Source organism: Lycorma delicatula, chromosome 6 (genome assembly GCF_047948215.1).
Source record: "Lycorma delicatula isolate Av1 chromosome 6, ASM4794821v1, whole genome shotgun sequence".
Taxonomy (NCBI): domain Eukaryota; kingdom Metazoa; phylum Arthropoda; class Insecta; order Hemiptera; family Fulgoridae; genus Lycorma; species Lycorma delicatula.
In genome coordinates, this window is record NC_134460.1 from 2844035 (window position 1) to 2856887 (window position 12853).

Sequence of the window (12853 nt, forward strand, 5' to 3'; positions counted from 1 at the left end):
TAGTTTTGCGGCCCGTTATCCTAGAAGGGCCCCGGTCTCTCGAGGGTAGAACCCCTGGCTAGTTTTATATATAACTAAACTATTTCGTTTTCATAAAATTTTAAACGAATTTCTAAACGTAGAAGTCTAGTGAGCTTTGAGATCTAAACCCAGAGGTAAGCTTCGATCTCAATTGTTCCTCCTTAGAGCGGACACCAGGTCACAATTGAAAGCTTCTTTATCCGATTTTGATCTTGACTAATCATGTTGTTTAAGAAGATTTTTAGATTAATATAGTTAATGTGTATTAATTGTTAATGGATGTAGTTAAGTAAAACTGAATTTTTAAATCTACGTTAAATAAGATAATAATTTGTAATGAATTACTTTTAGATAAGGATTTCTTTTTGTTTTGTTGTCTACCCTGCTACAGTTGCGCGGGTAATCATTGCACTGGATCAGGTTATGTTTGCTCTAGATAGTTTGTTTTCTTACTCGTTGATTATTTATGTTTATGTAAGTACAATAGATAGAGATGAATGTTGTGAGTTACGTTGAAAGTAGCAGATATGGCTTTGGTAAGTGTATTATTTACAATTAAACATGATAAAAAATCTAGTAATTCGACAATGCTTTTGCATTTTGAAATATGGATAAAATTTTTACTAAAACGCATTGGGTAACATCGCTTTATTCTATAATTTTTTTTTGTAATTGGTCATATAGAAGCAAATGAATGTAATGTATTCAAAGCTAAGAGCTGCGAGAAATATTCTTGCGTAAACAAAAAAATTATATTATTATTTTGTTCAGTAAATTTGAAAATCTTGGAAACAAAGAACGTGCTGTGCTAAACTGTTATTGAATGAAATTTTTTAGATAATGTTTAAGAATTTTTACATTAAATAAAAGGGTAGTTGTAGATACTTACTTTTATTAACAATATTAATTACTAATGTGTAATTTGTAGATTTTATGAATATTAAAACAAACAGACGGCATTTAAAAAATATGCGTATTAATAAGCGTCGTTTTTTTTATATTATTGTTTATGTTTACCAATTTTTATAACTGCTGAGTATGATGGTTTTTTGCAGTATGAAAACACTTAATTGCAAGTTTTCTGCAATAGTTTTTGAACATTCCAAAGTTACTATTGATTTGTTTTTGCTGTTGACAGTTAAAAAGGTTTATAATAATTCAAATTTTATTAACTTTTTCAAATATGTTTCTGTTATTTTAAGAAGTGCCGAAAAAGTTCATTTTTTATATGTGTGATTAAAAAAAAAGTTATAAAAATCCACTTATATTTTTTTCAATGTAAAAATTATTTTAAAAAACACCTGCATTTGAGGTAGCTTTTTTGTATCGTAAGCTTCTTGAATTATACAATTTAAGTTCTGTCATAGTAGAAAATTGCTTTGTAACTGAATTTTGTCTATTTTTTTAAGTTTTAATGATACGTTATGTGTTGAATTAATCATTTATTTTATTTTTTGAATGTTTTTGCAACGAGGGACCTGTCTTTAATAAAATTTTATGCTGTAAGTTTATATGAAAATTTTAATTTTTTGTTCAGTATTTATTGTTATTATTTTATACACCTATATCAAATTTTATAACAGATGTTCAAGTTAGTAAAAATCTGTAATTGATTTTAGATATGTATGCAAAATTTTAACTTTGTGGAATATACAGTTTTTGAGTGATAACATTAACTAAAAATTGCAGTGCAATATGAATGCATTTAGTCACACTGGATTTAGATATAACATTAAAAAGGCAAGTAACAAATTTTAGGTCTGTTAAAGATTAAAAAAACATGACCCCCAAAAAAAAAAATAGGATGTCTAGCCAGTGCGCAGATAAATCATTACACTACACTGTAATGTATAAGTACAAAGCCTGTAAATTTTTGACCATTGCCATTAGATCTGTGAAGGTTTTATGCCAATATGACCGAGTCCCTGGAATATTACAAATTTCAAGGATTTGAACAAGATTATTTGAAAAAAAATTTTAAGCATACATATATATATATTGAATTATGTATGTTATGAATAACATTCATTAAAAGAAAGGTACTGATTTTTTAAGTTCATTATTATGTAAGTTTTCCTTTCTTTTTATATTCTAGTTTTCATAGAATTACTGTTTAATAATTCAATATCTAATTAATTTTATTAAATTAATGTAATCTTTAACAACAGACCAAACCAAATTTTATAATTAATTTCTCAAACATGGTACTGCTGATATGTTAATTAAATAAATAAACAATTAATATAATCCACCTTACCAGTATGTTGATACGTTCTCTAGATTTTTCGGCTTACTTGGAAGCCATCATCAGGAATTAAAATTAATTCATTAAAGTCAAATTTAAAAAAATCATAGTTAAAATTTAAACATAGTCATGACCGTTCGGTCCTACTAGTATACTCTAAGTAGTAGTACAGTATAGTATAATAACTAGTCTTCTCTGAGTGTATTAGTAGGATTGGACATTCATGACTTTTTAAATTTTAACTATGATTTTTTAAACTGTGACTTTAATGCATTAATTTTAACTCCTGATGATGGCTTCCAAGTAAGCTGAAACATCTAGAGAACATATCAACATGCTGGTAAGGTGGATTATATTAATTATTAATTTATATGTAATAATTGTTTTTAAAAGATGTAATTAAAAGTGTTTTTGGTTTCTTTTTAGTGGCTGTTAATTTATTTCTATTAATGATTCAATTCCTTGCTCATAGTATATTTTCAGCAATCACAGCTGAAATAGTTTATGTTAAAGCTACAGATGTATTGTGGTGTACGACATGTGACTTGTGCTTGTTAATGATTATTGACTTTAAGTTACATTTAATTTTTTTTTATTACAAGGAGAATGACAAAGAACTTTATATAAAACTTTGAGGTCTAATATTGTTGCTGATTATTTCTTTGTTCGACAACATGATACTTGAATGGGAAATATTTATCTTTTGACGATCCTGGTCGCTGTCATTACTGTACCTGGATTTCCATGTTCTTTGTGAATTGCTTTGCCAGATATTTGATGACTATCTTTAGAAATTTATTCACTAAAAGGATTGGTGGTGGGGGGGTCTCCTTTTATTTCAGACATTTTAACAGAAGTCCAGGACTTTCTATGGCCAATTTTTGTTTAATCTTTATTTGTAAGAAAGGTGTTGTAATAAAATAAATGTATTTCAATAAAATAAACATGTTTACAGTTATTTCTTTAAAAGTATAGATACATTGTTACTCTAGATATTAATTTACTAAATCAATGTCTGAATTTTAGCTGAAAAGATGAATTATGATCTGCTTATAAAGCGACTAATCTGTGCTAGAAAGATCAACAGTACTTTGGAAGAAAATGATAATAATAGTCAAATAACTAGTTCATTGTCTATGACATGTAAATTTGCAAAAAATAAAGGGAATGAAGGTATTTTGGCCATTGCTAATGAAGATGGAAATATATTCATTGAAGATACTAATAGTAAAAAATCACCACAGTTGATGTATAGTAAGTATATAAATTTCAGCTGTTTTTTTTAAATTTACTTTTAACTTTGTTCAAATAATATTTTTGGTCAGAATGCTTTATTTTTCTGTTTCATTTTCCCATTTATTGTACAATGTGTTAATTATTTTTTTTAAACATGCCACAAAAATAAAAAAAATAAAACCTGACAATATTTTATAATGAATATTTTTTATGCACATATTCAAGCCTCACTTTTTATCTAATGCACAGATATTTATGATTCTGTTGTATTTTCTGAAGCCCAACTGGTAATTTGTAAATAACTTTAGGGGAGTGGTATTATATTATTTAAGTACTTATTGTTTAGCAAAATATGTTTTGAGCATTAAAAATTTAAATATGCAAAGAAAAACATTTTTGGAGCTCCCTTACTCAAGGGGAAGCATTTTGGTCAAATTAATTAATCTTTAAGAAAATAATCCCTAAGTGGTGATAATAAATTTAAAAAAAGGCTTTTTAATATTGTAAGAAAGATACTAAGATATAGCCGTAGTTCTAAATAAACAAGTTTATAATTTTGTAGGAGGGGTGAAAATGCCTGACTTTTCTTTTTTTTTTCAAGAAATGCTAAAGAGCAAGGCGATCAAAAAATTTAGATTTTTACTTGTTAAATTTTGTGGGTAACTTCCAGATTGATTTAGAAAAATATTTTTTGTTACCACAGACCATTGGAGTGAGAAGAGCAAAAGATTTTTATAGTGATTTGAAAGCCTGTTGATGTGAAGAATAAAGATTCAAACAACCTCCATAAACTCTTTTTCTGAAGCAATATGTAGGAAAAAGTAATTTTTTTTAAGCGAAGAATATAAATCAAAATTTTTGGTAATTTGTGATCTTAATAATAAAAAAAAAACCGTAAACTTTTGTCATAATAATGTTTTGCCAAAGTACCCTGGTAAAGATTTGAAATTTTATTTTGGCCAAAACATCTCCACCGTTTTACCAAATTTTGCAAAAACTTATAAAAATTTTTGTTATGCTTTCCCCCACGAAGGTAGTACCTACAGTTTGTATTTTTTTTTGAATTTGTGAATTGCAGAAGGCCACCATAAATTATTAAATGCTTCAGAAATATCCAGGAAATTCCCAGGACATATTCCGTCTCACTGGTCATTACTACACTCATCACACAGAAGTATGGCATCCTCTGTACCCTTTTCGGGACAAAACTCGTACAAATTCAACATCAACAATCTTTGCGAGGTTAAGATTTCATTTATTTACAGATACATAACCTTTTCAAAGATCTTACCAATAACCAGAAGCGACATCATGGGCCTATACGAAGAAGTAATGGTAGGATCCTTGTCGCCACCTTTAAACAACAATTTTACAATCCCCTTCTTCCACACGGAAGTATCCATCAAACAAAAATTTGTGTGACAACTCTAACACTCACCCCAACTGAGCGAACAAGAAGCTCCGCTGTTATTCTGTCAAAGCCTGGGACCTTGCCTCTATCTAAACTACAGATAGATTGATGAACCTCAACCTCGGCAATCTGCAAGGACACTGCACCTCTGTGGAACTGAGCGACAGTCACGCCACACTCGCAGATGGTATGTGGTCTCTCCAGTTTCACTATCATCAGGAACCGATCGTCCAGCAATTTGTGTAAAATTTCAGGAGTATCTGAAATAACACCAAACCTGGTCGAGAGAGCAGACAGAAGAACGTTCTTTTGTTCTTTGTGTCCCAAAACCCTATATACTACACCCCAAGGATCCCTGTACCCCTGCTCATAAACAAAGGAACACAAGGAGTCCCATTTTGCAGTCCGGACTTCATGAAAGTAATGGGATCTCAGATCCCTGTAATCAGCAACAAGGACTGCCTGTCGTTCCGGATCACCCTCACATTGAGAAGCTCTTCACAAATGACAAACAGCCCTCTTCATGCTTGACAATTCCCTATTCCACCATGATGCAATCCTCTCTTGACTGGAACTTCGGGGAATTAAACACTCAGTGGTATCAATAAAAGCCGCCGACAAACCAACTGCCAGATCTTCCAAATCCAAGACATCCAGACTCCAATCCAAAACTCTGAGCCTGATAAAAAGAAAATCAACAAATTTCTTCTAGTCCACACACCTGTGCAGGAAACGACCCTGCTGAACCGGAACGTTACATCGGTAGTGCTCACTTGAGTGATCAACTACCTTCCAATTACAAACACTGGCAGGAATAAGCCTTCAAACAGTAACATCGATGTTCGTTCCACCAAACAATCGACGCCCATCCATCATACCTACGTAGGTGGGCAATTCACCAGGTACGTTATATACCTGTAGATCATACTGGACTAAAAGGCCCTCTGTTAATTCACCGTCATCATCGGTAAAACTGCTATGCCACAAAGTGACTCCGCACCTATAAGGATTGAACCAGTGCCAGAGGATCGTAGGATTTTATCTCAGACCTCAAGATGACGATCAGCATGATCCCTATACTGGAAATATGAACTAACAACATAAAGATGCAAGTCCTGAACATCCACACCGACAGCGACATGATGATTATTTGAGAGCCGTTGAATAAAAACAAATATCAAGTTCCCTTCTGCACAAAACAGCGGACATACTTTCAGAACCTCAATATATGGATGCTGCAACAAAACAACATCCAATCCTTTACACAATGCAATCTTTCCAGGAGCAATGTAGGCACCCTGTGTATTTAACTGACCAAATCTAATCATTTAACTAAATGGAATTAATAGTACATATCGAGAGCTTTCTGATAACACCAACAATCTTTACTCTTTATAGAATGCTTATGGTCCTTCTGAAGATGTTTGCAAGTAACACAAGTAGGACCTTCCCACTTCTTTGGACATTCCTCACGCATGTGACCTTCATCACCACAATGAGTACAAACTGCAGGATGTTCACAGAACTTAGTCCTGTGACCAAACCTACAGCGCTGGAGGTCTAAATACTCGTTGACCTTACACATACAAAAGTCTACAAACAAGCTGCTCTCTACAATGAAGCTTTGGAAAAGTTTAGAACTAACCTCAAAAATCCCATGGTAGTGCTGTGCCTCGTGCCTACCCAACTTAAATAATAATCGACACTCAGACTTGAATATAGCCTCTTCCATCTGTGTATTCTGCTCCCTAATGTTAGCCATTAGTTCTTCCTCAGATAGTTGTCGATCTACAGACTGTAGAAATTTGACCTGGTAGATTCTGGGTTGTGTCCTCAATGTGTAGAATTGGATGACACCTACCATGTTGTTTATGAGTGTTCAAGTACAAGTTAATGTGCAGGGAGACCATCTGTTGGCTTGATCTTATCGGGTCAGCATTGGATCTGTGTAAACTGGAGGAGCCAGACTAAATGGGCAATAGTGGAGAGTTTTATAGTGTAGTTGGCAAAGGAAAGAATTGCTGAGGGGATCCTAGAATCCTGCTTGGATTTCTCTTGTATTCTGTTTTTGTTGATGTTTTGTTTTATAATTTATGTTTTTGTCCTTTGTTTTGTTTCAATGTTACTGTTGTTATTCTTTCATGTAATATTTTTATATTTTGTGTTGAACTCACCTTTACCTTCTGCTGGTAGATAGTTTAGTTTAGTCCTTTCAGTTTTACTTAAGACTCTGTAAGATGTGTCTTGTTATGAGTTCATTAAATAGCAGTACAGTAATGGGAATGTCACTCGTGGCATTTGTATCGGTGGCATCCTAGCCGAGGCAGACTGGAATATGTCAAAAGCTAAGGTTTTGAAGATGACCGTTTGTAAAGCCCATAAGGGCTGGGAACAGACGGGTTGGTGGAGGGTGTCTCTCCTATGGGGGTCAGGATTTCTTCCCTAATATTGTTGACGGTAGCGGGTGGCTACCGCACAATTTCATGAGAGGATATCATGATGATTGCGGGCATGAGATTACGTCTGATAGGCAATAGCATTATTTTGCCAAGAAGTAAGGTTAGTTAACTTCTGAAAAATTTGGTAAATTGAACAACATGGCAGTGCTGTGTGGCAGGCAAGATGGGATGAGGCAGAGGGCCGATTTTATGCATGATCTCTTTCCGGATGTTGTTAGTTTGCAGGGTGCCTCTTGGGTAAACCTGAACAAGTACGTGACGCAATATCTTTTTGGGCACAGTACCTTTAGGGACAGGCTGCAGTAGTTCAGCCTGGTGTATTCAGGAGTGTGGACAGTTGGATGACGTTCATCATGTTCTGTATGAGTGCTTCAAGAATGAGTTGATGTGCATGGAGATTATTTGTTTGCTTGATATTGGGTTGGTGTTATATGTCCGTAAAATTGGCGAAACCAGGCCAAATGGGTCAGAGTGCAGAACTTCATAAATTACTTGGCAAAAAAAAGGATTGCTGGGGAGTGTACAGTGCTGCTTGGGCTTTCCCACTTTCTGTTTCTTTTTTTGTTGTCATTTTGTATTCATGTTTGCTTTGCTTTTTTTTGTATGTTGAACTCAACTCTTTACGTTTTGGGTAGGTAGTGGTTTCAGTTCCTTATTTTTTTTTATTCTTCATTCTTGTTTGAGGCTTAGTTAATGTGTTTTGCTTTCTTTTCTTGATAGTAATACACCGATAGGAATACCGTATGTGGCATTCGCATCGGTGGCATCCTGGCTGAGGCTAAACTGAAAGATGTCAATGTCAATCTGGTAAAGCCCATTAGGGCTAGGTACAGAGGGGGTGGCATGGCATCTGAAACCGTTACATGGAGGGTGTCTTCCCCTGTGGCGTCAGGATGTCTACAAAGTTTGTAGTAAATGAGTATAAGATCCAAAGTTATGAGACCAGATATAGGCCAATTTAGATATGCAAAAATATCAATTTGACAAAAAAAAATTTTTTGTACTCGGGAGCATTGGAAAAAACTTTTTTGCACTTTATTTACAATCTATTTAATTTCTTTTTGTAAATGCCTTTTTTAATGTCTTCTTAAGGCACAAAATGTAAAGAACAATTTTTAAAAAAAAATTTTTACCAATCTGTAACTTTTCCATTATATCTAGAGCAGCATACTAATTTATGGAAAAGTAAAAATTGATCTGCACTTTTGTTCTTATTTTATTTTTTTTTGTAAAGTTTTCTTTTTTCATATTTTTATTTCTTAATTCTTTTCCTGTTTTTTGTCTTTTCAAGTTGTGTTTCTTGTGGGAATTAAGAAAATCTTTAGAAAAAATTATAAAATTCATAAGACCAATCCTCACAATTTTTGGTCTGGAAATGAGAGAAACGTAAATGTGGAGGTATGTAGGTAGAATGAAATTATGACTTTCTTATGCACAATGAACTTGAATCTATACTTTTAACTTGGAAGGACATTTAAAAATAATGTTTTTAACTGTATTACAGTAACGATACCATATACAGTACCAGAAATATATGGTATACTTCTAGTGCACCGTCAATTGTGTGATATCATGTATGGTAAGAAAATCGTACATTTTCTTTTTTATATCGGCTAACTATACCAACTCATCAGACTGAAATTTTTTTTTTTTAACTTTCCGGAACATTGAAATATGTATATGGGAGGAATTAAAATGATTAAAAACAAATCTTAATTTATTATTTGATTTTATTACAGATTTCTTTGCTCATAACAATGCTGTATTTGATATGGCATGGAGTGATGTTGATAGTAAATTAGTTGTTGGCTCTGGGGATCACACTGCTACATTATGGGAGATTTCAAGAAGTAGACCCCAAGCTGTATGTGGATTTGCTGGACATAGTAAAAGTATAAAGTCGGTTTGCTTTATTCCAAATGAAAAACGTAAGTTGTAAGTTTTTAATTGTTTTATTTTTATGAATATAATATTATAATTGCCAATTCCTCATTACTCATACAGCAGATTATTCCCCAAATGTCATGGTAAGTTTAGATTTAGAAATATTATTAAAGTATTCTTATCTAACCCATCGGCTTGGTCTAATGGTAAACTTATCATCGCAAATCAGCTGATTTTGAAGTTGAGAGTTCTATGGTTCAAAATTCTAGTAAAGGCAGTTACGTTTATACAGATTTGATTTGAATACTAGATCACGGATATCAGTCTTCTTTGGTGGTTAGGTTTCAGTTAACCACACATCTTAGGATGGTCGACCTGAGAGTGTATAAGACTACACTTCATTTACATTCATACATATCATCCTCTGAGGTAATACCTTATGGTGGTTCCAGAGGCTAAACAAAAAAGAGAGATACTTCTTGTCTAACTCACATTGAGAATCTGTAAAAAATAATCTGAAAATTTATAATGGGGGAGAATTCAAAACATGGATCTTAAATGAAATTTATTTTGTGTTTGAAAAGGTTAAAATGTTATTTAAAAACATATTTTTGGTCATTAAGCATTGTCCTACTTTAATATTTGTACTTTCTGGAATCAAAGTTTCATTATTTTCAGTAAATATGTGGGTACTTAGAAAATGGGATTTTTAAAATCAAAGAGGTGTTGTTCTCTGGTTCAGTTTCTGGCATTTTTACACCTATTATTTCATGTCCTTCCAAAAAGACCACTCTCTACTAATATGGCTGACCGGTATTAATGAGAACACAAGTATCAGTATTTATTTTACATAATTATTCTATTTAAGACAATCATTTCCTAACTTGACCAGGAGAATCAAATTTATATTGAGGTAACCATTAAAATGTCTAATGAAGTTGCAAACTTGAATGTATATTCTTTTGTAGTCTGTTGTCCATTTCACCCTTTCTCTTCAACAGATTGAATGTATATCTTATCCTTTTTTTGTCTTTCATCACAATCATTTTGCTTTACATCTTAAAAGCGCTATCGCAGATTTTATTCATACTTGAATAAAATGTCATCATCAGATGAAATTATCTGCAGATAACATCTGACCACCTTTTTCATCTATTCTCCACCAGTCATTTATTAAAATTGATTGGCGGTCATAATAATTCAACAAGTTGTTCTTTCTGCTGAACAGCACCATTTGATAAATCATAACTACCATTGCAATTGTCATATTTTTGATATTATTTCATTTTTCTCTTAGTTTTGAAATTTTAATGGATGTAGTTTGATTGATTTTTGAAGGCATATGATCCACTTTCTTGTGAACAAAGTTTTTGGTTCTAATATAAAAATTGTACTTATTCTGCATCAGTATTTTTGTTACATACCTTAACAGTCTTAAATACTACAAAGCAATTTCTAGTAGTAGTTGTCTCTGTTAAAACGATCATTTCTCAAAAGCAACCGTCTAAAAAAAACCAAAATTGTCTGGAACCATGAACAGTCTTTTTAGAGAGAGCATGTTCAAACTAGTTAAAAATTTAATTGAATCTCTTTGTCTGAAAATTTTTCTTAATCTTATATTTGTTAGTATAGTTCATTATTATGAAAAAAATAACTAATTAAAAACTTAACAAAACAAGATGGCTATATAATGAACATGGTTTATTTCTACTAGACATTTGAACCTGAAAGACTCTATTCAGATTTTTTGATCAAATCCAAAAAAATTCAAACAGTCACCTTCTATCTGACTGCCATATATAGGTTTTTTCAGGCCATAAATGCATTCTTCCTGTTGATTATTGCCTTAAGGAGAAACTATTGATGAAGAAAGGTACTACAAAACCTTTAAAAAATTACATATCTATACATAGAAGAATCAGCTTGGTCTGCTCATTACAGGGGATGTGTCTGCTCCATGAAAAAGCACATCCTTACATTGAATTTCCCCAGTTGATTTTGTTAAACTATCAGTTATGGTTTGTGCATGATGGAGCTCTAGGACACTTAAGCTTACAAGGAGCTACTGAACAAGACAAAGATGGACAGGGAGGAGAAGAATTGTTATTTATTGGGTCACTAGAAAAACTCTATTCAAGTTCCATTGGTGATGAAGAAATGCTAAGCGTTGTAATTTTTATGCCTTTGAAACCATTTAAAACAAGTAGAAATTTTTGAAAGGTGCAACATTCAATTAAATGTTTTATGATTAGTTTGTATCAAACGATAGTAGCAGTTGTTCAGTCTTAATTTTCAAATCAATCACATGTTCCCAAACATAGTTTATTAGGTACAGAATTCTGTACTCGAGATTTAATAAATGAAGTTTTTCCTACGTTTAAAGTAATATAGGTATTTCTTCACAGCATTCAATGTTAACTTCATCGTTTAGTCTTGTTTCATAATGGAAAAATTGAACAAACTCATTCTGAAATTAGACAAACTCATTCCAGCTCTTTTAACCATAAGTCAGTTGTTAAATCTTTTTTTTTTTAGTAATGAGGTGTCAATTTGTTCATAATAAAATTCTTAAGATCTTTTCCAATAAATCAAAATTAAAAAAAAAAAACAGTTGCAAAGATTTAATGGTTTAAACATTAATATGCCCCTCTTGAAATTTGCTGATGAAAAATGTTCATATTTATTATTTTTTTCATTCTTAATTTAATTTTTTAAACTGAGAATGTCAGTTTAAACTTTTATATCTTTTTTATTTAACTACCTTATTTTTTTTTTAAATATGAATATATTTGAATATATATGAAAAAAACAAAATGGCAGCAGATAAAAAGCAACTGTTCCAGGCTCATGGATATTGGAACTTTCTTATTTTCATGAGTCCACTCCCAATGTTTCACCACTTGTTTCTGGAACATACCACTCTCACACACACACACACACACACACACACACACATATATATATATATATATATATACTAATTACGAGCTGTAGAAACCAATCTTCAATGGCACATGGCACTATATAACCTTGCGATAGTCCTGAGAAGGGCTGCTGTCATCGTCGATTGGTTTCTACAGCTCGTAATTTCTAACTTTGTTAGCCCTGAGAAAGTCTGTTGTCTAACGGCTTCGACGGCCAGTTGTAATTTATAACCTTGTGGTAGCGCTGAAAAGGGTCGTTTTTTGCATTAGCTCTGAGAAGAGCTGTTGGATCTGAAAGCTGGTCTCCAGCAAAGTAGACTTGGATGTGGTTGGGGAGTTGCGGCTCATCCATTGAAATTAGACCGAGCTTCCCCACTACAATCTTGCAGAGGTGGCCTCCAGAGCCCTGTATTGTTGGGTCGGTGTCAGTCGTGTTTTGCCAGTGCGTCTGAGGTGGGGTTCTCCCTGAGAAATCCGATGCTGGGCCAGCTCCTGAGTCTGTCGGCCAGGGCGATTGAAGCCTGGCTAACTGGAGCGGGAAGGTAGTGTCCATGTCCAGCGGCTCCCTTAGCAGGCTGGGCTGACCTTCTACTCGGGCAGGGATGTTGGCATCTGCCAGGAGGTCCCACAATGAGGTGGCCAGGGAACTTCTATCTTCTTGATCTTTTCCAGG

General features: G+C 33.0%; 1 protein-coding gene across 1 annotated transcript in view; it reads left to right on the plus strand.

Annotated features, from left to right (window-relative positions):
* Nucleotides 1–418: 418 nt before the first annotated feature.
* Nucleotides 419–12853, plus strand: part of l(2)dtl (WD40 domain-containing protein denticleless) — a 54273-nt gene continuing 41838 nt past the window's right edge. Inside the window, exons 1-3 of the mRNA XM_075369066.1 lie at nucleotides 419–557; nucleotides 3293–3520; nucleotides 9112–9300. Of these exons, the coding sequence (XP_075225181.1) occupies nucleotides 515–557; nucleotides 3293–3520; nucleotides 9112–9300 (460 nt within the window). The 5' untranslated portion in view covers nucleotides 419–514. The remainder of the gene's footprint in view (nucleotides 558–3292; nucleotides 3521–9111; nucleotides 9301–12853) is intronic.